Below are 26,098 nucleotides of genomic sequence, written 5' to 3' on the forward strand. Positions count from 1 at the left end.
GAGCCATGGTGACCCTCCCCACAGCCCCGGGCACCGTGTTTGAGGCCGCAGAGCCCTCTGACAGCTCGAGGCCGGTCATGAGCTCTCACCAGGAGCCCAAGGCCCTTTTTATCGCCGCTGTTGCTTTTTACTGTCAGGCCACGCGCACTGGGAGGGCCGTTGCTTCCTGATGCCGGGAGAGCGGAGATGAATGTGATGGGTGAACTGCATTTTGTCCTCTCTGGGCCTGGGTGTCGCAGTCTTTGGCCCCGCGGTCAGCGCAGACCTGCCCTCGTGTGGCAGTCCCCCGGGCAGCATCGGCTGGCACGGGGCATGACAACAGCCGGTCACTCTGACCAAATAACCAGCACCCACCGTCTCTTGTGATTCACACACATCTTCATGTTTTAATTTCTTTTTGCTGCTGACATTTAACGTGGAGTTTTACTCGCTCTTTCATCTAACCTGGATCTCTGCATGCGACTTGGAAATTTCAACCTGTGTGTGTTCCCTGGGCTGTGACTCAGTAACTGCTCACGTCTCCAGCTGCGGAATGGGTTGTGGTTTTAACCTCTGAACCCAGTGAGCAGCAGTGACCACTTTTAGGGTCAAGATGAGCAATAATGGCCACTTTTAGGGTCGAGAATTTCAACAAGACACAAACTTCATCGTTCCTAATGGGAGTCGGAAGCTGTGGCCGGGTTGCTGGTAACTCGTGGGTATTTTAGAGACGTAAGTGCCAAAGACTCTTCTGTCTTTCAGGATCTGAGCTGCCTCTTTGAATTATACTTGGAGCCACTTCAAAATGAGACTTTTCTTACCCAAGATGAGGTAAATAATCACCTTCCCTCTGTTCCTTAACCACTGACCAGTCTCTCTGCCCTTCAGTGGATCTCCTAGGACAGTGATGGCGAACCTATGACACGCGAACTCATTTTTTTGGTTGATTTTTCTTTGTTAAATAGCACTTAAATATATAAAATAAATATCGAAAATATAAGTCTTTGTTTTACTATGGTTGCAAAGATCAAAAAATTTCTGTATGTGACATGGCACCAGAATTAAGTTAGGGTTTTACAAAATGCTGACACGCCGAGCTCAAAAGTTCACCATCACTGTCCTAGGAGATTCTATCTACTGGTCCCCAAACGTCCAAGACTTCAGAGTCTTCAGAGAAACCCCAGCGTGGCCTCCTCCAAAGCTGTGGCCGTGGCCTCTGGCGTGAAGCAAAGTGTATATAGCACAAATGCAGGACTGTCCTTTGTGTAGAGAAGTTGTGGCCAAAAATTACTTTTCCATGTATGACATTTTAAGGTTAAATCACAGGAATTACTTCCTTCCTACTTTCTTTCATTTCCCCCCCAGTTTGAATTCAAAAAATTTTACATCCACTTAAAAACTTATTTTAGAATTATGGGGACAAGCGCTGCACATTCTGTGTATAAAGTGCCCCCATAATGAAGGTGCCATATTCTATAAAGGATGCACTTCTGCCTGCTGTTGGCGAGTGACTGACCTGTCGGGCCGCGGAGCGTCAGAGTGGGTCTAGACCTGTTGCTAACACCCTCTTCCACTCCCGTCTTCACATAGATGGAGTCGCTCTTCGGAAGTTTGCCCGAGATGCTTGAATTTCAGAAGGTGTTTCTGGAGACGCTGGAGGATGGCATTTCAGCGTCGTCTGACTTTAACCTACTTGAAACCCCCTCGCAGTTTAGGGTAAGTGTTTTGGACGGCAGTTTAAAGCAGAGAGTGGTGGGACAGCGCAGAATCCCCCTTGAGGAAGGATCTGCTGGACTGGACTATCGATGGGATAAACTTAGTGCCTTCATCACAGTTTCCCCCGGGCACGTGGTGACAGTAGACACAGCTTTGTCCTGGAGTCTGTGCTCAGGTGGTTGGAAATCTGCACAGCATGATTTCTGTGCCAGGCGCCTGGGTGCAGACCATATCCACACCTTCACTCAAGCCACCTAAAGGGTGTGCAGGCGATGGCCTCTGACCCCGGAGCACTCGCTGCCCGATTCCTCATCCACGTGGTAAAGTGTTCTGACCTTCTCTCCTACGGAGGGAGCCCCATTTCCAACATGAGCGCCAGCGGCTGGCAAGAAGCCCCTGCAGGGAAGGCGCAGAGGGCATCATGCCTCTGGGTAGAACCGGCTTCATTAACGCGCCTCTCAGCCCATTTGCTGGTACATCCCCCTTTGTCAGAGGTGTTTTTGTAGAACTTTCTCGTGTCCTTCGATTGCACACCCTGCCAATGGGCTCCTCCACCGGAAAGTTTTCAAACTGCAGCTCTGCTAGGGGAGCGCCTGGCTGTGCTGCGCTCGGGGCAGTCCCGGCTTATTCCAGTCCAGCGGGCGCCTGCTCGAGGCCTGAGTGTGTTAGTATCTGAAAGACAGGGCCCCGGAGACACCAGAGCAGTCAGATGCCACAGACACCCACTAACCCATGTCTGACGGACTTCTCCATCCCTTTCTAGAAATTACTGTTTTCCCTGGGAGGCTCTTTCCTTTACTACGCCGACCACTTCAAGCTGTACAGTGGATTCTGTGCTAATCACATTAAAGTACAGAAGGTTCTAGAGCGAGGTAAGTTACTCCTAACTTTTGAAGCTGTGTTTTTTATATATTTGGTTGTTAACAAAGAATAAAGTTGTACCTAACAAGGAGGAATAAGTGCAATTTTAAGAGATCATGTTCCATTCTTGATCTTAAAACTGGTAACATTTTTTTTTCCAATCTATTGGTTAAAGTCCTGAGAGCAGAGATGTTGCTTTGCCACGTGTCACTTTGCTGTGAAAGTACATCTAAATTATTTTTCACCAAATTCCTTGATCTAAAAACTTGGAAACATGAGCCCCTGGATGGGGGTAGAAAACGTACAGCATTTTCTTCCTTCTTGTTAATCTTATTCTTAAGCCCAAGAAATCACTGTGAAACACCACCATCAAGCTCACAAGAAGTGAGCTGAGTAAAATGAATGCTTCTTTGGTAGAACTGGGGGAAAACTCACACGGTTACAGCTCACATCCTGCCAATGAAGTACCTTTCATCTCTCCACACTTTTATCATCTCACTTGATCTTATTGGCTTCAACTGAAGACTTTTACTTTTTTAAGTCCAAGTAGACTGGGTAGTTCACCCTCATCGCTCTTTCCTTTAGCCAACAACAACCATTACTCTGTGGGGCTGACAGATGCCTGAGCTCTGGGTTCTGAACTGCAATGGGTCAGCTGGTGGGCACACGGCCAGCACATAGAGTGGGCAGGCCAGTCTGTCCTGCCGGGAAAGTGTATTCACACATTTGATGATGACAGTGACCTTCTTTGGTGTGGAGGTATTGGAGGGCGTCTTTGTGCTGCAGTCACCGTCTTGTATCATAAACTTGAAGTTCTACTTATTCCTGTAATCCCTAAACCAGGGATGCTGAACGAGGCTCTTCTAGTACCGAGGGCTTCTTTCAGTCACCGCAGACCTCTCTAGGTGTGAGGTTAGAGTCTCAGATGTCTCCCTCCCCCATTCTTTGGAATCCTCACTGCTGGGAGCAGAGACAAGAGGAGGAGCCATCAGTGATGCAGACACAGGACTTCAAGCTCAAGGCTGTGAGCAGTAGTAATGCAGTCCTCGAGGAGAACACCAAACAAAGGCAGGTCCTCAGGAGTCCGCTATGCTCAGCTCCTGCAGCGGAGAACAGCTTATGGAAACACATGTAATCTTATTTAGGTTCATCTGAACTGTCTCCAGGAAAGGTCACCAGGCTTTCAAGTGTACTTGGAATATGAACCTACTGAAGTTTGAACTGTGATAATGTCATAAATTTTCAGGATAAAAATGGCTCCCCCAGCATTTGAATGCCTTCTCTCGAATTAAGGATGGCCTCCTGTGACCGTTCTCATTGTGATTTGCCACCTCTAGAAGCCAGTGAATCAGAGCGCCCCTCCATGACAGAGGCCTATGTTTGAGAAGGGCTCTATATTTGAACTCTGTTAATTGTGCCAACAGGGTATTGGCAGCCAAGCTAAGTTCCAAGCCTTTCCTCTCTGTCATCAAATGCTTCTTAATGGCATTGTCTGAGAGGACCCAGAGTTTGCTGGTCAGTGCTTCTTTCTCAAAACCTTTAGGGATTTTCCTGACACTGAGTGTTTAACCAGCTCCATGACTCAGCTCGGCCACTTGGTGTAGATCCAGAACTTCAACCTGTCCTGGAACAGGCTCAGGTTTAAAAGGGAGGCCGGAGTGCTTCACATTAACCAGATCCAGCCAAGATCTGTCTTCTCTGGTTCTTCACACAAAGACCTGACTCCACTGGGATTTCCTCCCAGCGCACCAATGGTCTGCTTGATTCCTCCATCATGAAGAAGGGCCGTCTCACCATCCACTGCATCTCCTAAAAGGTGTAGACTTTGCCTTTGTAACAAAACTCCAGAGAAGGGTAGATCTTCATTCAAATTGGCTGAATTCCAAATAGCTGGTCAACCAGTGCCTGCAGGTGGGATCCAAAGCAGTAGTCGGTGTATCCACTGATGCTATCGAAACTAAATGCCCTCGGATTCTCGAGCACACCCTTCACGACACTGGATACACAACAGAAAGGCAGTTCTCACCGCACCTCTGGTGGGAGGTTTAGATTGCTCAGAGCTGGAGAGGTGAAGGCTGCAGGGCATATCAACTTATTTTAAAGGAAAAAAAGATACTGCGTTATGAATAATGCAATAGGTAACCATTTGTGCTAGGACTGGAAAAAGTACTGGTTTATTTTGCTGTATGAATCTTTGGGGGAGTATGGATAACATTGTGTTGTGGCTTTAGGATTGTTTGACCTCACTCGTTAGGTTCCTATGACAGTCTCTCATGGGCCAGTGTACCCTTTGGTGTGTGGACTGTGCTATGCTGATAGTGAGTAAGCTCCCTTTGCCCGCGGGATCTGTCAGGCTGTGATGCTGAGTCCAGGCTGACAGCTGGGTGCCTGACCCCGACGCACTGGGGGCTTACTCAGGAGTGGCTTTGGGACTGTAGATGTGCATGATCTTTAACTGCATAAAAACTGAACGAAGTAGAAGTGCACCATCCCGCTGTGCTAAGAGTCTTCCATCCATGTGCTTGCAGCCAAAACGGACAACGCCTTCAAGGCCTTCCTGGATGCCCGGAACCCCACCAAGCAGCACTCGTCCACGCTGGAGTCCTACCTCATCAAGCCCGTGCAGAGGGTGCTCAAGTACCCCCTGCTGCTCAGGGAGCTGGTGTCCCTGACGGACCACGACAGTGAGGAGCACTACCACCTGACAGGTGAGGACAGCAGCTGGCTGGGCCGGCCAGTGCCGCCCCCCTGTGTATTAGAAGACATTTCTCAGCACTACGACTGTTAACCTTAGTTTTACTATGTGGGAAAAGTTAGATATGTGACCATCCCTTCAGATGGACAAAACATTTGGCAAAATGATCTCATTGGAGTAGCCCCAAGCTCATCTGAAGGGATGATTCCATTTTCATTTTTTTAAAAAGGTATAAGTCCAGTGGTGTGAAATGGGTTAATTCAGGTCACTGGGTTAGCAAACAACTATGAGAACTGAAAACCAGGCCTCCTTTCCATCTCGGTGAAGTTCTGTGGCGGCTGCTGCTCACAGGGCTGCTGATGGAATATGCTGGGTGAGGCGCCACCTTGTGGAAATCTCTGAGCAGAGCCCGACTCAGAAACCAAACGCCTAAGGACAGATTATGCTTCAATGTGGATGCCGATGTGTCTTCTATTGTCACCCTGCAAATCATCGGCCTGAGATACAGTCTGTCCGGTATACAGAGCCCCTCAGTTTGATAGCAAGCAGAGAATCCCGAGGAGACTGCTGGATTAGAGAGAAACGGGGGTCATTCTCCGCATATCAGAACCAGGAGGACAGCTAAGCTGCATGTAATAAACCCGTGGAGATGGAAAAACTTACTACATGTTACTATCACTGAATAATAAACACTGAAAAGAGTGTAAATTAAACTGGCTCTTTTACTATGACAAGCATACTTTTATATCATAAGTACCAAGGACAAAGTATTTTTGTATGAAAATTAAATTGTACAAGTAAATGATACAAATTACGATTAGTGTTCCAAATACTGTATGTTAAGTTCATTTCACATCAAGATCTTTAAAAGGATTGCTAAGAATACTGCCTTCCACAACTCCCTCCACGCTGTATGAGGTGACCTGAAATTTTGCTTTTGAACTTTGGCAAAAACATCTTGTCCCTCCACAGGCCGGTGTAAGAAGTTACAAATAAGCACCACACACAAGTGCTGACAATTTCTCTGGCAATTAAGCATTTACAGAGACATTAAGTCCTAGTTAAAAACGGTTATGGATCACATTCCAGTAACTGGTGTAGGAGAGGCAGAATCTTCAGGTGCCCTGTGGAAGTCTGGCTGTATACTTAACCCTTCTTTCTGCACTGCAGTTTTCTCATCTGTAAAGTGGGACAGATTACAGTTCCTAGAGTCATCAAGTTATTGTAGAGATTAAATGAAATGATTCACATCAATTGCCTATCAGAGTGCATGATAAATAGCAAGTGCTCCATAAAGGGTAGCTATTGTTATTGTTGATGCTTTTTACTTCCTTACTTTTTTACTTCCTGCCTCATTTCAAAGAGAATTTGAGTTGGAAGATGATTCTGTTCATTATAATGACTAGATTATAATGGGCTGTTTGAGTCAAACCTGCTAGTATTGCTGTGAGAACTGGCTTCGAATCCTGGCATGAATCTTGAGCATTTTCATTACTGCTGTCGGATAGGATTGGAGACAAACATTATAAAATAAATATGATTCCTTGTTTTGCAGAAGCACTGAAAGCCATGGAGAAGGTAGCGAGCCACATCAATGAGATGCAGAAGATTTATGAGGATTACGGGACCGTGTTTGACCAGCTGGTAGCGGAGCAGAGCGGAACAGAGAGGGAGGTCAGTGGGACTTCTGCGTTCCGAGGCTTCGTGCACCTGCCCCCTGGGTCTACGGGTGACCTTCACACTAGGCCCCCGTTAGGGCTTTCTTGGAGGAGAAAATGCCTCAGGTTCTCATTTTGATCTTAATGCTCATAATAACCCAGCCACACAATTTAGGTATAAATGTAACAAATTAATTACATTGGTTTAAAAATGCAACCTTATGTTATGTACCAAAGACAACAAGAGAGGTCCCTGAGCTCTTCCTAACTTGTGGGCATGAGGTCAGGACACCCCAGAGGTGATGCTGACATGCAGAGCGAGAGCTGGATGGACAGAGGAAGTGGGAGCCAGCACGTGGAGAGAATAGGGCCTGTTCTCTTTTATTTTTTCAGCATGAAATATTGGGGGCTACCTCCTTTCTTATAAAGGTAGTTTAAGTAGAATTTGACAATTTCTATATATTTTTTCCAGCTGATTACTAAATTTAGAATCTTGAGCTTTTCAAGTCTATATATAAGGAGCAATGTATTTTAAGTAGAAAAGGACAGGAAGAGAAAACAGCTGGAGTTTAATTGTTCATTACAGCCAGTTTCAACAGGTACTTTCTACTAGCAGGCCAAGTGTCCTCGATGGCTTAGAGACGGTACCTGTGCTAGGTCCGCGGGCAAGGCGAACACAGGCACTGAGGAGGAACCTTGTCACTGTGGTCAGAGGCATCTCAGCCACAGGGAATATGTGCATTGGAGCGAATGCCTTCACATGTGTCACTTTCAAACAGTTTGATGTAGGCATAGCTAAATTGTGTGGCTGCTCCTGTTATCAACACTTCCACTATTTAAGGCCCCAAGTGTACAGGGATCTTAAAAATCAAACAGAATGTACTTGCATGTTAGCCATGACCACACCTATGTGATTCACTCTCCAACATGCACCTACGGTGGTTTCCACCCCTGCCCCTGTTTTCCAGGTAACGGAACTTTCCATGGGGGAGCTTCTGCTGCACTCGCCCGTGGCCTGGCTGAATCCGTTTCTGTCTCTGGGCAAAGCCAGAAAGGACCTTGAGCTCACAGTATTTGGTAAGTAAACTAGGAGGCTGGCAATAATGAAGAACTCGCTAAACCCTCCAATTTCCAGTGAGTTTTTTACTTTACTACTTAAAACTCCATCGCTCTGCATACCCATGATCTTGTCCCGCCTGCTGCTCGGCTGAGTGTCACAGGAACAGAGCTCCGAGGCTATTCTGAACCCTGCCATCTTAATGGTTTGCTGCACTTCACAATGTCTTATTCTCACTGAGCACTGGCACGATGAGCGTAGACGTGCGTTCTCCCTGAGATGAGCCCCATGTCCTCAGGCTTCAATAAAACAAAATGAGATTTTTTTTTTTTAAATGACAGCATCTACTTCAGACAATAGCTCTTAAATAAGCAGGCACATCTGCACAACTCAAACATGACAGAAGGAAGTGCCATGCAGTCACTCATGGGCTGGCATCCTGAGATCCCGGAGCTTCTGAGTCTGAAGAGCTTTTTGTTCATTGAAATACTCAGCTCTAGTCCAATCTTGAAGTTTGTAGAAAATAATGGAAGACTTTCTCTTTTCTTTTCTTTAGTTTTTAAGAGAGCTGTCATATTGGTTTATAAAGAAAACTGCAAACTGAAAAAGAAATTGGTAAGACAAGAATGAGTTTTAATTAAAGCTACCATTTCATGGCTGTATTTTCTTATTAATGTTGCACTGAGAAGCCAGCTAAGAACCCAGGCATCACCAACTGCCATTACTTATTACCCAGTAATGACTGAGTCCGATACTCAAGGTATTTCTTCTTCTCAAAATGATTCTGTTTTAAAAGACAAATACCCATGCGGGGCCTGCACAGAAAATCAGCTTGTATGTCCCTGAAAATGGCCCAGGTTTCCTCCATACACATGAGAGTCTTTGGTTTGTTTTCAGATGACCCTTACCTTGACTTAAACAAACAAAACAAAACCAGCTGTGGATACTATTAAGCCATCAGCTCCCCATCAGTGATAATGTGAAGATACTGAAGGCTTGTCATTCTTGCTTGGAAACCCCCCAAACCATGACGCTGCCCTATCCCCGCCAGCTGTGAGCCCTTGAGCACTGGGAGCAGTCTGAGCTGACTCATCCCTGCAGCCTGAGCACTCACACTGCAAGGAGCCTGGCACCGGGGTGGGGGGAGGCTACGGCGACCACACTGTGCACGCCTGCCCCTGGGCGAGAGTGGGCTCTGACACTTTACTGGGGACTTTCCTATTACAGCCCTCGAACTCCCGGCCTGCACACAGCTCTGCTGACTTGGACCCGTTTAAATTTCGCTGGTTGATCCCCATATCTGCACTTCAAGTCAGACTGGGGAACGCAGCAGGTAACTGTCTCCTGTAGCACAAATGCCAAAACACATTAGGAGGCTGACTTGGATTGTGGGGTGAAATATAGGTAAGATTTGATGTTGTATAGCAGGAAAATGAGGATGTTTCCTCAGAGACTTCTGAAGGAAGGAAGGAAGGACTGATGGGTGGCTCTTCTCAGCCAAACACCTTTCTCCACCATTACCTTATTTTCACTATCAACACTTTTGAACCTCATATCCTTGATATACCCACATTTGTTAAAGGAACAAAGGTCCCCCAACTTAAATTTTTACAAGTTTCGATACACCAGAAAATTCTTTACGGTTAAGCAGCAGCACAGATGATGTAAAAACAAGAAAAAACCTTCCACCTGTAAAACACGGAGGGATCCTTCCAGAATAACCGTGTTCTGCTGACATGGCCCCTGGTGACGGGAAGGACCCGCGGGGTCAGGCGCACAGGCCGCTCAGGTCCCTGTGTCATGTCTGTGGGAGTGCTGACGCTTCCCAGCACGTGACTGAACTCCTGGCCAGCCTCTCACCTCCAACACCTGAGCGCCTCCTCCTCACTGTCCTTCCACAGAGCGGGTGGAGAACAGGACCCGTGTAACCTCTTCCCCAGAGAAATGGAACCCAGGGTAGGGAGGGAGCACTAAAATGGACTGAAAACTTCAGCAGGAAATGTAAAAAGTAACGAAAAAGTATTTCACTTTTTGTAAGTACTGGCGGAAGTCAGACATAGAATGAATCATGAGCGTCAGGTCGGAACAGCTGACATTTTGAGACGTGACTACATGATGAGTGTTAGGAGCTCACAGGTTCTGAACAGGCTCTCTGGCAGGTGTACTCAACTCTCTGCCCTTTACTCAGGGACGGAAAACACTTCCATCTGGGAGCTGATCCACACCAAGTCAGAAACAGAGGGACGGCCGGAAACCACCTTCCAGCTGTGCTGCAGGTAGGCCTCAGCCCCCGAGTGAGGCCGCGGCAATGAGACGGAGTGGGGAGCTCTTAACAAGGGTTCCTTTCCATGCCCCCTGAATTTTGGTGGCTTCAGGATCACAGCCCACACCACACTTCCCACAGGGCAGCAGTGGCCCTGGTATAGAACACACTGAATAAAAACCTACCCAAATCCGCTCTAGCTGGTTTGGCTCAGTGGATAGAGTGTCCACCTAAGGACCAAAGGGTTCCGGGTTCGATTCTGGTTAAGGGCACATGCCTTGGGTGCAGGCTTGGGCTCCAGTCTGGGCTTGGGCAGGAGGCAACCAATCGATGTGAGAAACACATCAATGCTTCCCTGTCTTTCCCTCACTCTTCCATTCTCCCTAAAAATCAATGGAAAAATATCTTTGGGTGAGGATTAACAAAAAACAAAACAAACGAAAAATACCCAAATCCTAGTGCCTCACAAACTCTGTTCTCATTCCTTTGTGAGGAGACCAAGGCACAAGGAGGTTGGTGAGTGCTGTCAGTCTGTCCCGAGCGCGGTAACGTGCCACAGCAGGACGAGGGGACCGGGACCGGAGCACAATGACACTGGACACTAACGCTCTTGCTTCTCTCCATCCCCACCCCCCAGTGACAGTGAAAGCAAAACCAACATCGTCAAGGTGATTCGCTCGATCCTGAGGGAGAACTTCAGGCGGCACATAAAGAGTGAGTTCCCCCTGGAGAAAGCCTGCAAGGATCGCCTGGTACCCCTCAAGAACCGCATTCCCGTTTCAGCCAAATTAGGTGAGAACTTGGCTAGCCTCCTGTGTATTCATGAAACCCCTGAGCTTCTCTAAAAGGAGACATGCTCTTGTAATACGGGGTATTTCATCACTCTGTAAATTACCAGACACCCAAATACATGGGGGCGGGAGGGTGGGGAGATGGCAGTGGCAACTTTGTTTCCTCTTAAGAAACCTGAACCCGCCTCTTGCTCCCACGCCTCCTTTTATAAAATACTAGTGGCCCGGTGCACGGATTCGTGAACACTGAAAGTAATTAGAAGAAATATTTTAATATCGCTATTCACCCTTTCTCTAAAATAGAAGTGTCAGAGATGAAAGAAAATTAGTAAAATGTATATGAAAATATATAAATTAATAAACAACATGATATAACAGCAAAGACATGATATAAAAACGACTGATAAATTGATTAAACTTATTCTAATATCTCCCTGTACATCACATTAAGAGTAAAAACCCTTCCAGAGTGCTTGACTAATTTCCCTTGTGATGAAGTATTTACAACTTTAACGTCACACACTCTTTGAACTGGAGAAAAAGCAACATATAACTGACCATGTGTGAAAACGGGTTCAGGTAGGAATATTCCTACTCTGTCTAGAGTTTGTCCTTGTGATTTATGATTTATTAATAGTCATCACAAATGCCGGCATCACCGGAAACTGTCTTCGAATTAATGTAAATGGGGGCCAGTGTCAGACGGGGACAAATCATTTCTTGGAATCAGAATGACCGCTCCTTCTGAAGATCCTGTTAATACCTCAGCTTCGATTATGGCGCCAGTGAGAGCTTTATATGTATCGCACGTGGGCGAGTCAACATTTATTTTTAAATAGCCAGTGTGCGTCATATGTACTGGCTGTTGGTCAGATGGACGGTCACTTCGCCTTTTATATATATAGATGACCATCCCAACCCCAAACCCCCTCTTACCACCACTGACACGGCTACACTTACCATCTTATCTGCTTCTTCTACGGAGAGGTACAGGAGTCCAGGGACTGAACTGCTCACCGCAGTATTTCTGGTGCTCAGAACAGTGCAGGCATCTAGAAAGTCAGTACTTAATCCCTTAAGATCAGAAACCTAAATCCTCATTCTTACCCTATTAGAGCAGCAGGTAAATCATACTGCTCTCAACTTTCTGCCTGTTTTTAAAATTTCAGCTGAAACTTGTAGAATATTCTTTCTATAGTAACTATTTTGTTTTGATCTTTGATCTTGTTTTTACTCTTATAAAATGTACGTCTCTTTCCTTTTGGGTCACAGTGTGACTTCTTCAAATTTACTGTATATTTCCCTTTTTTTTTTTTTTACCAAAATAAGCCATGGCCATCAAAAATATGCTGTTGTCTGCAGAAACACAACTAGAGCTCCCTTCCTCCTCCAGCCTGAGAAATGAAATACACACACACGAATAATTATTCACATGAAATCTCCAAAAGTTGGTTAGAAATTCCAGCAGAGACAGTTCTCATGAGAGAAGATTTGTCTACTTTTAGTGAAGCAGCAGGGAAATAAGGTGAGATGGTAGACACAGAAATACGGGGTAGTCTTGGTTATCAAATGACAAAGTAAGTTAGTGAAGGAAAGGAACCTAGGTTTTGTAACTAACATTTCAGTGTACCCACTGGAAAAGTAGGAATCCTAGCACTTATCGTAGTTTGTAGCTTATTTTTCTTTCTAAATAATTGAGCTCTGATAACTGGTCATCCAAAAATACTAAATCCCCCCCCCACGTCAAGTTTCAGATAAAATTTCCATACCTGCAGTATCTACGTGGATTTTTGCCCAAGTCCCAGGATGCTTGGTAACTGACGTGAGATGATCAGATCTTCAGTAATTAAGATGTTAAATCGTGTAGCTTACATGCAAAAACCCCATCTGGTACCTGTTCCTCTGTCACAAGGGGATGTGTGCTCTTGTCCTCCCAGCTTCATGCAGGTCCCTGAAAGTCCTCAGGAATTCCTCCAGCAGCGAGTGGCCGGGCGAGCCGGGCAAGAGCAGCTCGCTGGACTCCGACGACTGCAGCCTGAGCAGCAGCACGCAGAGCAGTGGCTGCCACCCGGCGGGGGGCGGGCAGGACACCCCGAAACACCCCCACATGGGCCTGACAGATTTTCCAGACAATCTCATCAAAGAGAGTGACATTCTGAGCGACGAGGATGAGGACTACCATCAGACCCTGAGGCAGGGCAGCCCCACCAAAGACATAGAGATTCAGTTCCAGAGACTGAGGATCTCTGAGGACCCGGAGGCTCCCCCCGCGGAGCAGCTGCCGGGCTCGGCCGGCGAGCCACGAGGGGAGCAGCCCAAACTGGTCCGGGGACACTTCTGTGCCATTAAACGCAAAGCCAACAGCACCAAAAGGGCGAGGGGAACTCCGCTAAAGGCGCAGGCGCGTCACCAGTCCCTTGACAGCCAACCTGCAAATGCCAACCTCGACCTCACCTCCGTGCTCGAGCGAGAATTCAGCGTCCAGAGCTTGACGTCGGTGGTCAACGAGCAGTGCTTTTATGAGACGGAGAGCCACGGCGACTCCTAGTACAGCCTCAATCGGATGCGGACTAAAGTGCTCGTTTCGCTTTTAAACTGGCGGGAAAGTGGAAACTGCAGAAACACTAAACTATTCCTTATTGGGTTTTGGGCAGTATACATTTTCCCACAGAATAGTTGTAAAGATTTAAGTTATTTTAATTTATTGTGAACCAGAAAACTAGATTAAACTGGTCAGAATCTGTAAAATACTTAGTTTATATCCCTTTTGAGCAGGTGTCAAAATGACAGAATCCTTAAAACTGCAGTCTAATTATTTTAATTTATGTGGGAAAAGGAGGGGAAGTTGTGATTAATAGCTTTTAAAAAAGGTCTTTTTTCTCCATCCTCTGGGCATTTACTTTGAGCTGTTAGTTTTTGCTTTATTTAAAGCAGATTTAAGTTATTTTAATGTGGGTTAGGGGCACAATGTGCAGAAATTTCATTTTTGTAAGGTTGTAATAATAGATGCTGTTTATACTAAACATGTCATATCTATGCATATATATATATATATTAAAAGAAAGCTTGTACTGTAACTTGATTATATTTATTTTTTTCTACCAACCTGTACAGTAAACGGGAAGAAAGTCACACCTGGCAATTGGTATTTTTGTCATTCTGTAGAAGTCAGAGTACACGTGTGAGACGCTCGACCTGGTGAAAGTCCACGCCGGGTAAGCTGCTAGCCCCCGAAGTGCAGCTATAGACTGCGACTCTCCCTGTCAGCCTCTCTTTCCTGACCGGCGCGTTTGTTTCTCTTGAGCTCTTCTCTGAAATTATAAGCGAAGAGGTGTGGGTCTTCATCACACATTCTCCGGTACACGTCACAGAGGCTCTTAAAATGGGAGACAGAGAGCTGGCAGGGGCGAAGAGTCGGGTCCACATCTGCCAACTGTAACAGCCGCCCAGTGCGTTCCAAGCGCTGGGCTTCCGGGAATAACATTCTGAGAGAGAGAAAAATCAGAGTTTTACTTTAGCAATTCTGCAGATCACAATGCTTCCTTCTACCCTCCTTTGGTCATGCCCTGGTTCTGAGAGGGCAAGAGACAGCGGAGCGTTGGTGGCGCCGGCAGGGAACTTCAGCTCTACCTCCAGGCAGCAGGACCACTGCGCGAAGGCAGAGGTAGCCTGACCTGCAAGGTGTGCCCTCAGGGGAACATGTTTTTGAAGCTCAATCAATACCTGCATCTTTAAGGTGAGTTTAAAGTAACATCTGTTCAGTTGCATTCTTAGAGAGGAATGTAAGTTTCATTTGCCTCAATTTTTAATATGCAAGTTGTTTATTGTTGTGGGATACATCATTAGTTCTGATTCTCTATCATTTGAACATAGTTTTTGGGACATTCACCCCAAAAGAATGAACTTTCTTGGTAAAGTTAGAAAACAGTTGATGTGAAAATGCAAATTGTTATGTCCCCTCTTTAAGATATGTTGAAGCATCTTTAAAACTGATGTGAGGTACACAGTTTATATTTCATCTAACCGAGATCACGGTTTTAAAATGCGTAACAAAACTGACGCTGAAATACTGTGAAGCTTCCCCTGGATTTTACTTTCTTTCCTCGAGTCTGAGGGCTCTGCAGGGCTCATCTCAAAGGACTTGGGAGAGAGGTCTGAGCCCGCATGCAGGGCGGGTAAGCACGGCGGGACAAAGGCAGAGGCTCTGCGCTAAATAGAAATGGGCTTGCGTGCAGACTTCATGATACCATTCTGGCTTGATATCACGAGTCATTAGGGAAATGCAAACTAAAACCACAATATCGTCTCACAATGGACAGAATGGCTATTATCAACAAGTCAAACAACAAGTATTGGCGCGGTTGCAGAAAAAGGAAGCCTTGTGCACTGTTTGTAGTATTGCAACTTGGTGCAGCCACTACGGAAAACAGTATGGAGGTTCCTCAAAAAAATTAAAAAGAAAACTGTTCAAGCAATTCTACTTCTGGGTAATTAGCCAAATAAAACAACAACATTAATTTGAAAAGATATATGCACCCCCATCCCTGTTCATTTCAGCATTATTTACAATAGCCAAGATTTGGAAACAACTTAGGTGTCCATTGATAGGTGAATAGATGAAAAAGATATATAATGAAATATTACTCAGCCATAAAAAAGAATGATATCTTACTGCTTGCACCAGCCTGGATGGCCCTAGAGGGTATTATGCTAAGTGAAATAAGTCAGTCCGAAAAAGACAAATACCATTTGATATCACTTATATGTGGAATCTAACAAAACAAAAACAGACACAGATAAACTGGTGGCTGCCAGAGGGGAAGGTGGTGGGAGGATGGGTAAAAGGTGAAGGAGAATAAGAGATGCAGAGTTGCAGATCTGAGGTAAATAAGCCACAGGGAAGCAGTGTGCAGCACAGCAAATACCATCAATAGTATAGTAACAACTGTGCCTGGTAACAGATGGCTACTAGACTTACTGTGTGATCACAGTGTAAGGTAATATAATGTCCAGCCATTATGTTGTTCACCTGAAACTAACATAATATTGAATGCCAACTATACTTAAAAAACAAAAACACCCACACATTTAGTGTCAGAAATGTTGAGTGGACAGCTCCGGTGGCCTAAGTGCTGATAGAGAGATCATGACCTTCCCAGTACAGGGTCATTACAAACAACGTGACGATCAGTTTTAGGTTGTACTTAAGATCAAACTAAACCAAACCTGTCAGTGGCATCTGAGGCTGAATCAAGGTTTCTGTTTTCCTCAGCGGCAAAGGTCTGTGCATCACAGGATTTGAATTGAGAGTACTATTTACAGACAGCTTGAAGAATTATAAAAACCCAGTTCTGAATCTTTAAACAGTGACGGAGGATTTTATAAGGTGTGCTAATGAAGGGAAGAGAAAGGGCTCTTACCCAAGCCCTCGATGGCAGTATTTCCTCCGGAACTGAAACACGTGCTGAACGACTTTTTCCACCAGCTTGAAGGGCTGCTCTATCTTGGGCTGCGTCAGGGGCGTGAAGTGCACCACGCCCACGTCCACCTTCAAGGTAATAAGCGAACACGCATCACTTTGCTGCACATGTAACATTACAAGCAACTGATCTTTGTAAAATGCAGGAGAAAGGCGTTCCTACATGGACCTCAGTTTCACCTTCTCTAGGCAGGCAGGATGCTACATTTGCATGTGAGCTGAAATCAGGTGGTTGCATCAGTTCTGTAATGACACCCATTAGACCTGTGCTTGGTAATTACTTAATTTTGAAATGCAGTTTTACAGTGGCCTTTAGGGTCAATCCAAACCATCACCAAAGCCAGTGGGCAGAGAACAGGCGACACTGCAGGACTTCCCTTAGCTTCCAAACGAGTGAAGCACACGCCGCAGCAGCCGTCCCGACCGTAAGATGGGGCCCCCCGAGGCCCACTCAGCATCAAACTCCCCAGAAAGGGAATCCACTGACACCACTTACTCGGCACAGACACCGTGAATCAGCTGGACGGAAGTCATGAGTGTCGTCTGCACAGCCGCATGGCTTTCTGATACCAACTCTAATGCCCCTGGAGGCAGAGGCAGGGTCCAAACAAAAAAGGGAACCACCAAAAATGTCGCTGCTTCTGTGTCCAGCTGTGACCAGCTGTAGAGATTATTTATCAGAAAATGAAACTTTTCAGGCAGATCTGATAAGACTTACAGCGTGACTTATTCTACAAATGGACTCACTGTGATTCACACAAATACATTCAAAATAACAAAGAAAAAATATCGAAAGTACAAAGGGAGAAATGTGAGCCATGCACAAAAATGCTGACAAGAGACCATGACCTAGGAAATGGGAATTCTGTTCACAATCTGTGGAAGTGTAATCTCTAAGGATTTGTTAAATTTGCTACCTAGAACATCACCCAGACTCTACAAAGGCTAAGGAAGTACAGCAGTTGATGACATGCGGTTGTACCACTGCCTTTCAAAGGGGATTCTGTTTTTTAAATTCAAAAGGGGTTATCTTGTTCTCTTAGGCGGCCTTGCTGCTAAAGGATCTAGTAGCTACAAAACTCCTTAACACCGGCCTGTATTATGGGAGGGCCGGGCACTATGTTTTTGTTTTTAGGGTGGAGGAGACTCTTTGGACAATAAAAATGAAGATGTGCCCAGCATGAGGCGGCCTGGATGGGTTTTTGGTGGAGCCAGCCTGTTTGTCCTGCGGGGGGGGGGGGGGGGTTGTGGTGTGAGCTGCCCCCTGGCAAGCTGATCTCGGCCTTCCCTCCTGAGCGGTCACTGCCTCCGCCCCCGATGTTTTCGATGGGCCACAGCTGCACCGTGAAGACTTTGACAGTCGGATGCTGTGGCTGGAGAAGGGTGGTTCTGAGCGGTTGAGTGAAAACTGCCAGAGAAGGTCTCCACACTGAAGGTGTCCCCTAAATGTCCACCAGTCTGCGGACTTTTTAGTGACGAGCGTGCCCCTTCGGTGGAACAGCAGTCACTCCACTCCACAGGGACATCAGCAGACAATGTTACATGTTCTTACTAAATTTAATACTTTTCAAGCTGGGTTCTCTATGTTGCTTATTCCATTTCACTACGTCTAGTAACAGGTACGTCCTTCAGGAAACCTAGTGCTCTGAGGAAAAGGCCAAGACTCTCCTTAGAGCTTCACACAAATACCACAGCACAGCATCCAGGGGTCTCAGAGAGGTTTGCGATCAATACGGAAGGGGGGCGGGGGCTGAAGAGGACAAGGCATTGTGGAGGTGGCAGGTGGCTTTAGGGTTTAGGGCAGGGGTGGGGAACGTCTGGCCCGAGGGCCGCATGAGGCCCAAGAAATCATTAGCTCTGCCCTGCCAAGGCAACTGCTGGTAGGACTCCACATTCAATAAATCTAGGAGCTAAATCTAGGAGCTTTTCCCATAGCAACGTAAGTTTATATTAAGTGAATTATATTAAGCAAATGATGTTATAAATTTCCAAATGGCAGGTTTCTAACCTTGGCAGAAAAAAGGTTCCCCACCCCTGATTATGTAAACAGGAGTGCTACCGCAGGTTGGGGAGAAAAGAGAGCATTTCCGTGGGAGGGAAAAGCAGAATCTCCGGCCGGGAGAGTGGGAGCAGCAGCCCAAGCCACACTATGATCTGGAAATGTCACACCTGCTCTTCTGCTCTTTCCTCCCGCTCCTCTGGGGCAGGGAAGTGAGCCCAACTGCTTGGGAAGGTTCTAGATCAGGGGTGGGCAAACTTTTTGACTCGAGGGCCACAATGGGTTCTCAAACTGGACCGGAGGGCCGGAACAAAAGCACGGATGGAGTGTTTGTGTGAACTAATATAAATTCAAAGTGAACATCATTACATAAAAGGGTACAGTCTTTTTTTTTTTTTTTTTTAGTTTTATTCATTTCAAACGGGCCGGTGGCCCGCAGGCCGTAGTTTGCCCACGGCTGTTCTAGATCATTCTCTAGACTTTCCCCACCCCATCACTCTAACTCTCCATGCCGCTCCCTGGCACTCGGTCCTACCTCTCCTTAGGCCGCCCTCCGTGACTCAACTCCCTCCCTCCTCTCAATCCAATTCTTCCTAGTTACCCACAGGCCCTTCTGAAAGGAAACCTAGTCACCAGGTGTCATCCCACGCCTGCCAGTTTCCAGAGAAAAGACTCTTTCAGCAAAATAGGCGGTAAATGTAAGCCCCACCTAACCTACACCACGAACTATTAAAACGCTAATGTTCAGATACTATGAAGACAAACACACAAGTACAGGGATAGATGTGTTCTCCTTCCAGAACAGACCCCACCACTCCCAGCTCCCCTGGGTTTAGACACTTGGCCTCATCTTTATTTGCCTGATTTTGTTCCTCTGAGATACAGTTGGTACTTGCAAATACAGAACATGCCTAACATTTCAAATAACATTTTAAAATCCTGCGCAAATATAGCAAGCACTCCATGTAAACTAGCAGATTTCTAAAGTTTGAATTTGGTACCCAATTGGCTAACAGTATATTGTAACTTTAAAAAAAAAGTCCATTCATAATCAAATATAGTTACACTTAGTGGGGGACCCTGTAAGACTCACTGTGCAAAGGGCTCTCCCAGTAATGCGTCCCGCTGCTGTGGGAAATCATTACCACCCTGGCCACCTCTCCTCTAGCCCCGCCCCCACAGCAAGCATCAGAATTACTTTAATGAAGGAGCCCATTTTCTCTGAAACTACAGGAAAGCCACTTGGTAACTATGGTAACAGATACAAAAATGCTTTTTACTTATAATTGGATTCTTATTTAAAATGACAACTGGATTTTTTTCTTCCTGGATTTTAAGTCTATTAAAGGATTTGATTGCAAAAAGGAAGTCAGTACACAGGGAACAGATGCACTTACAAATTGCTGTTTAATGTTGCCAGCCCTTTTCCAAACTCAGTCTCTCAGTGCACCAGTCTAGGTATGGCCTGGTTCCTGACTTAATAAAATTAAGGAATTCACTAAGGAATTTAGAGTGAATTTAAATATCTGCCTCTCAGATCCACTACAATGGTTCGGGTGGACCACCTATGACTCTGGAGTGGCCTGGGCCAAGAGGCAGGAACCAGGCTGGGTAAAGAGAGAGGGTCCCAGGGAAGGAGGAAGTGGAGGAGGGGCAGTGACTGAAAGCCGGACCCAAACTAGACGCATTCAGCCCACCATCTCAGACCAATAAATGACCGTGTTTTTTTTTAAAAAATGTCCTGTTCTTCAAAATAATGTACAAAGAGAATACAATGGTAAGGCCGCAACTAATACATACTTATGAGATTAGATCGATCTGCCAATGTCACCACAATCCAAAGACAGTCTCATTATTCTAAAACAGCGTGATGAAGGCTTAGGAAACAAGCCCTCCAATCCTTCTCATGAAGGCGAACAGGAGTAAAATGTTGTAGAAAGAAGGTAATCGATAATAGAGCAAATGGAAGTACAAGCTATAAGCAGAAACCTGTATGCGACTTGCTACAGGCATCATCAGAAACTAGACGCCTTGTTAGACATTTGAGGACACACAAAAACCCAAGATGATTCATCTTCATTTTCACTATTATCACCTTATCTACAAACTGCTGATTTTAAGTTAAGAAGTCTTCACACTGATCTAATACATTATATTAAAACTAAAATGACCATAAAGATAGGGGAAACAATGGACTAACTGTGTTCATTGCTGATACTGTTAATTTCCTAAGACTGGGTCAGAAGACAAGACAAACATTACTTTAAGATTAAGTCAATCACTTTACATTTGTGGGGCTGTAACAGGAAAATTTTAAACTTATGCTGAACTATCATATTTTCAAGGTTGAACAGAAATTACAAAAAGGACTGGTTGTTTTGAAATCTGAACCCCAACTTTTCACTGGGATTAAGTGGGCAGCATTTTAAATGTACAATGACTGGGCATCATCCCAGACCAGTGGGATCAGAGCCACGGGCCAGGGGCTGGCCTCCGGCTCTTCTACAGGTAGCTGAGGCTCAGGTGGGCCGGTGAGCAGCACAGGTCAGTTCTTGCCATTCTCTCTCAAATATTCAGGTAAATTACCGATTCTTTCAGAAAGCAAAGCAAAGCTTTTCTCAATATCCAGATTATCACTAAGAGAAGCAAGCACTACGGCAAGCACTTGTAATTTTTTCTTAAAAACAGAAAACTGCAAACATTTTAAAGGAGAAAACAGACTGCCGTGCCACTGGCCAGCTACTCTGCAGCCACTCGCAGGAGTGAGAGGTGAACTTTCCATGTCCGCTGCAGAGATGGCCGGGCTCATGTGTCCCACAGCTTAATGCCGACCACCCCAGAAAGAAGCAACTCCTTATATTTACCAAGACTTGGAAGTACATTCTGTTCCAAGTGGAGGCAGGGCAATGCCATGAGTGCAGAAGGACTTCAAATTTCACAATATTCTGGGCCTGACTCCCACCTGCCATGTGTCTGCTGCTATTCACTCATTTTACAACCTTAGTTGTCACTTAACTTCTCTGGAGCTTACTTTTCTCATCTGTAAAGTGAGGACTCTTGTCATCTCACAGGCTTGTCTTGAAAATTAAATAACCTGGTGCCTCAAACAGTATCCAGCAGACAGGAAGCTGCTTATCTGAATGACAGATACTATTATATCAAGATTATAAAACAAGAGAGCTGCAAAATCACTGAAAATTAGTGTCATTTGGAAAGGACAGAATTATACTTTTGTTCATGCAAAGGTAGTGTACAGTTCAGTTGATGTTATTTTATACACTCAAAATCAGTTTCTGGAACCTTTCCTTCGGTACTTATTGTACCCCTTCTCTAAGCCAGCACCTTCCTGGCCCACGGCGAACAGCGCGAGGGAGGCAGACACGGAGCCTCGCCCTGTGAGGTCTTCAACCAGGAGAGGGGCTCGGAGGTGGTAGGCTGCCTGATGAATCTGAAAACTTAGAAACAACCATTTGTTGGTTGAGTGGCAGCTGGATATGGAAGCAAGGTTGGTTTTAAGATCCAGGAAGTGCCACATGGAAGGATGAATTTGCCACTAACGGACGTGGAGAAACTGAGGACCTGGTGTGGGAAGGTCAGGGGCTCGGTCTTGTCTGTGGCAGGTCGGAGATGTCACCAGTGATGTCACACCCACAACTGGATGACAACTTGGAGGCCGGGGAAGAGACATAAACTGAAGAGAAGACACACTTGATTCACCTAGGGAAGTATCTGGACTTAGAGTTTCATCCTCTTTAATTCTGTCCACATTAGAAAGAGATAATAATGCCGATGAACTATATTTCTCCATATACCTCGACTTCCCAGATCCTTTCTTATATAAGAAATTCTGCCTGATTAAAGGTCTACAGTTAATAAAAGATATCTGCATTCCAGAAGTTCACCATTTTAAAACAGGCAGTTCATATTGGATAAGTATCAAGGCAGAAGCATAATAAAAATGTTTGAAAATAGTAAGGTACATGAAAGCATGCTGAGGCCGTTTATCCCCAGCTGCATTACGCTGGCGGGCAGCAACAAGGGCAGGGGGTCCCTCCACCTCCGTGTCAGCCTCAGCACAGGCGGGTGGGCCAACAATGACGGCAGGGGGCCGAACTAGCCAAGGCCCTGACGGGACCGGGACTGCTCCCGATGCAGCAGGAACAGCATGCTGTTCCTGTGAGCAGAATTAGATATCGCTATTTTAAAACTGTCTTTTGAAAGTTACTAATTTTGTGAAACCTGATTTCAGACAAGTCACAAGCACCAGAATAAAAAGATAGTCTCTGCTATCATTTGTAAAGCACAATCTAGTTAAAAATATTTCAGACCATATTCTTTAATATAATTGGGGACATCAAATAATAAACTGTATCTCCCAACATAGACAAAAATTCAAAAATAAATTATAACCGTGGACTAAAACATAACATTAAAGAAAAGTCTTTGTGTGAGCACCCAAATAATTCCTCCTCTGTAGCCAGTGACACAAAAGCATTTTTAGCTTTCAGGTTTTGAAAAAACACTGTTGGAACAACAACTCCCTCCCTTCCCCGCCTCTCCTTTCTTAATTCTCCCACAGCTCAAAAAATGAGATGGAGAACCTGGTATTTATCTTCCGGCACCATCAGCAGTTTTCCCCCCTCAGATTTCTGTGTTGCTCTTTATTTGCTATTTGCAAGTTAGCTTGTTGGAGCTCTAGCACTAATATTCAGAAGCAGTAAAGCGAGCCTCTTGTAAGTGGTGTCTCTCCATCAAACCTCACCGGGGTTCATTCGAAGACAACGACCGAAGGGAATTAAAACACTGAAGGCTACGGACAAAAGGTATGGAAAAGGGAAGCTTTTAAAAGCTTAGCGGCCTAAATATAGCTCTTTAAGTACCACTTAGTTTGAATTTTAAGTTGCAAATCTGTTCTTAAATATTACTTTTGATATAAGTAAATCTTGTTAAAACTCATTTTACTCTTTAGTCACATCTACTCCAGACATTATTTTGGTGGATGGTTCAAATAGAACATCCCCCGGTTCCGCTCTGTACGCACTGTGCTTGGAACCAGGAGAGAGTTAGCTCGGTCCTTGGAGCCATTTGCTTACTGTCACAGTATTTCTCCTCCGCCACCACCATGGAAACAAAGTATGCCTTTCTTCTCTGCCCGACAGAAATCTGAGAGAACAGGCCACAGACAGCATCGTGCTTGTGGCCGGAAAGGAAAAAAACACACGGTTTCATGGTGCTCTAGCAAAGATGCCAGTGGACTGTTACAAAAGCAGCAGAACAGCGACCTGCTTTTCGGAGAACACATGCTGTTTGCATACATTCTGTAGGCAGAAGAAAGCATTCAAAGTCCAGTACTCACCAGTAGCGCGCGCTGTGCTCACTGCACGCGCGTCATATGTGTATGCGGATTCTGCTGTCTGTAATTTATCACTGCCAGTACTTGCTAATGAAGACGAACAAGCTGTCTGCGAGTCTGAAGTACACTGAGATTCATAAATGTATTGGCTAATGAGAAAAAAAGGGCTATAATTGGGGAGCTGAGCATAGACTGATCAACACACACAGGTTGCTCAACCAAAGTAAAAAGACAGAAGAGACGCTCAGAGAATGTGAGCAGCAGTCTCGCTCTTCAGAGTCCCAGCTGAACATGGCCCGGACAAGTCAGTAATTTTGTGAGCTGGCTGGCGCTCCAAGCCCAAACCTGAAAACAGCTATTATAAACTAAACATGGGCTTCAGTGTTGTCTTAGGAACTTTTACTTGTGTCCTATTTTGGTCTTAGTATGTAAAGAAAGAAACTGGATGATCGCAGGCAAACCTAGGCACTCTGATCCCTACAGTAAGTCTGATTCTTAAGAATTCAAAATGTAGGGGAAATCCTCTCCTAAAATTGTACATTTCACGTTTTAACATTATGAACAGAGAAATGGATTCAGCTAGCTCTGGATTTAACTCCTTAGAGAATCAATGTTAGAACGACAGAAAAGTCCAGACTTAGTCTCCAAAGCTAAGCCATTTGCCCAACTGATGCCTCTGGAGTCTTTTTTTGTTTTGCTTTTTTAATTTTTGGTGGGAAAGGGAGTGAAGTTGATATTTAAAGGTGCGCCGTGCCTTCAGATGTAGCAGTTTTCCCAGCTTCCCACAGGAAGCTCCAGGGGTGGATTTCACAGAGGTACTGGGGTAGCGGGAAAAACGTCCAGGCTGCAGGGAGGTGGGAAGAGGGGAAGATCTGGATATTGACCACCTGCTGCTGAGACCTGGGTGGCACTGGGTAATTTACCTCCTAAATAGGCTAATCTGAAAAAATGATGATGTACAAGATTATATCTACAGTTTCTTTCAGCTCTAAGATTCTATGCCAGTGAATACAATCAGCTTAAGGAAGGACGAGAGAAAAGAAACTGCCATGATATAAAATAAATATCATGACATTTACTTGTCAGATAGAAACAAAAATAAAAATACTAATAACACTGACAATTATAATTTATTGTGTACTTGCCATGGGGGTAGATATTGCTCTAAGTCCTTAAAATGCACTGACATGTTTTAACTCCATGACATAGGTCCTCGTATAATCCTCCCATTTTCCAGAAGAGGAGACTGAGGCTCAGAGAGGTTCTGGAAAGCCAAGATTTGACCCATACACACTGCCTTTTGTCAAACATATATGACTCATGATAGAACACACTGTTCAGGATGTAATTGCTGTATTTCAGAAGCCATTACATTTCTCAAAGAAGGCAGTAGTGCTGCCAGATTGAAACAGCCAAGCCACGAAGTGCTAGCTTTTCCCTTGGAAAGAATGAAGTGCTACATTATTTTTGGTATCCTGTCACAGACCAGTAACGACGTGGTTATTTCTGCTGAGTACTTTGGAGACTCGACGTCCCTACTGGGGAGCGGTTGGAAGAACCGGTTTTGCAGCAGACTGCTGCATGTGGGTCAGGAAAGGATTCTGGTCCCAAGTAGCACGGGTCTCACGTTCTCGCAGCAAGCACAGTAGCTTAATTGTGCCGGTAGTAGCGTCACTGGTCCGCTTCTGAGTACCTTGTACCTGAAGTGGAAGAAGTGCCACCCTCGGTAAGGATTTTGCAAATGTTTATTAACTGGAGCTCAGGGATAATTGTGCAGGTGACGGACTTCTTTCCACTACTTTCCTCTCCTCCTTCCACAACTCCCCTGGGTCATGTGGAGGTACTTGGTGGGCGCTTAATAAATACTTGTTTAAAAAGCCATCTTTTGCATACTTAAAACTTTTCTAAAATATCCATTAATATATATTAAGGGGTTAGTTTAAACTATTCTTTTCTTATTATCTATAGAATATTTTAACTTAAAATAAGTTTTAAAAACCTAAAATGCAATTAAAATTCCTTGCCAGATCTTACAGCTGGAATGTGGTATACCTACCTCTTGGAACCAGGTGCATGCCCACTTGGCAGACTTCAGCACAGCTGAAGTTTTTTTTAAAATATATTTTATTGATTTTTTACAGACAGGAGGGGAGAGGGATAGTTAGAAACATTGATGAGAGAGAAACATCTATTAGCTGCCTCATGCATGCCCCCTACTGGGGATGTGCCCGCAACCAAGGTACATGC

General features: G+C 45.2%; 2 protein-coding genes across 3 annotated transcripts in view; one reads left to right on the top strand and one right to left on the bottom strand.

Moving 5' to 3' along the window:
• The window catches only part of TIAM2 (TIAM Rac1 associated GEF 2), a gene marked incomplete at its 5' end in the record, with an annotated part of 82,111 nt that extends 68,014 nt beyond the window's left edge, over positions 1 to 14,097 (top strand). For both annotated transcript variants that reach the window (XM_081093681.1, XM_081093680.1), the window contains 11 exons: positions 742 to 810; positions 1,570 to 1,695; positions 2,459 to 2,567; positions 5,085 to 5,264; positions 6,807 to 6,925; positions 7,878 to 7,986; positions 8,523 to 8,581; positions 9,194 to 9,299; positions 10,155 to 10,242; positions 10,867 to 11,021; positions 12,958 to 14,097. In XM_081093681.1, coding sequence (XP_080949807.1) covers positions 742 to 810; positions 1,570 to 1,695; positions 2,459 to 2,567; positions 5,085 to 5,264; positions 6,807 to 6,925; positions 7,878 to 7,986; positions 8,523 to 8,581; positions 9,194 to 9,299; positions 10,155 to 10,242; positions 10,867 to 11,021; positions 12,958 to 13,568 — 1,731 coding nt within the window. In that variant the 3' untranslated portion in view covers positions 13,569 to 14,097. The remainder of the gene's footprint in view (positions 1 to 741; positions 811 to 1,569; positions 1,696 to 2,458; positions 2,568 to 5,084; positions 5,265 to 6,806; positions 6,926 to 7,877; positions 7,987 to 8,522; positions 8,582 to 9,193; positions 9,300 to 10,154; positions 10,243 to 10,866; positions 11,022 to 12,957) is intronic.
• TFB1M (transcription factor B1, mitochondrial) overlaps positions 14,087 to 26,098 on the bottom strand; it is a 37,567-nt gene continuing 25,555 nt past the window's right edge. The window contains exons 6-7 of the mRNA XM_081093682.1: positions 16,441 to 16,568; positions 14,087 to 14,505 (exon numbers count right to left, since the gene is read on the bottom strand). Of these exons, the coding sequence (XP_080949808.1) occupies positions 14,262 to 14,505; positions 16,441 to 16,568 (372 nt within the window). The 3' untranslated portion in view covers positions 14,087 to 14,261. The remainder of the gene's footprint in view (positions 14,506 to 16,440; positions 16,569 to 26,098) is intronic.

This window comes from Myotis nattereri (assembly GCF_964212035.1).
Source record: "Myotis nattereri genome assembly, chromosome: 6".
NCBI classification, from domain to species: Eukaryota; Metazoa; Chordata; class Mammalia; order Chiroptera; family Vespertilionidae; genus Myotis; species Myotis nattereri.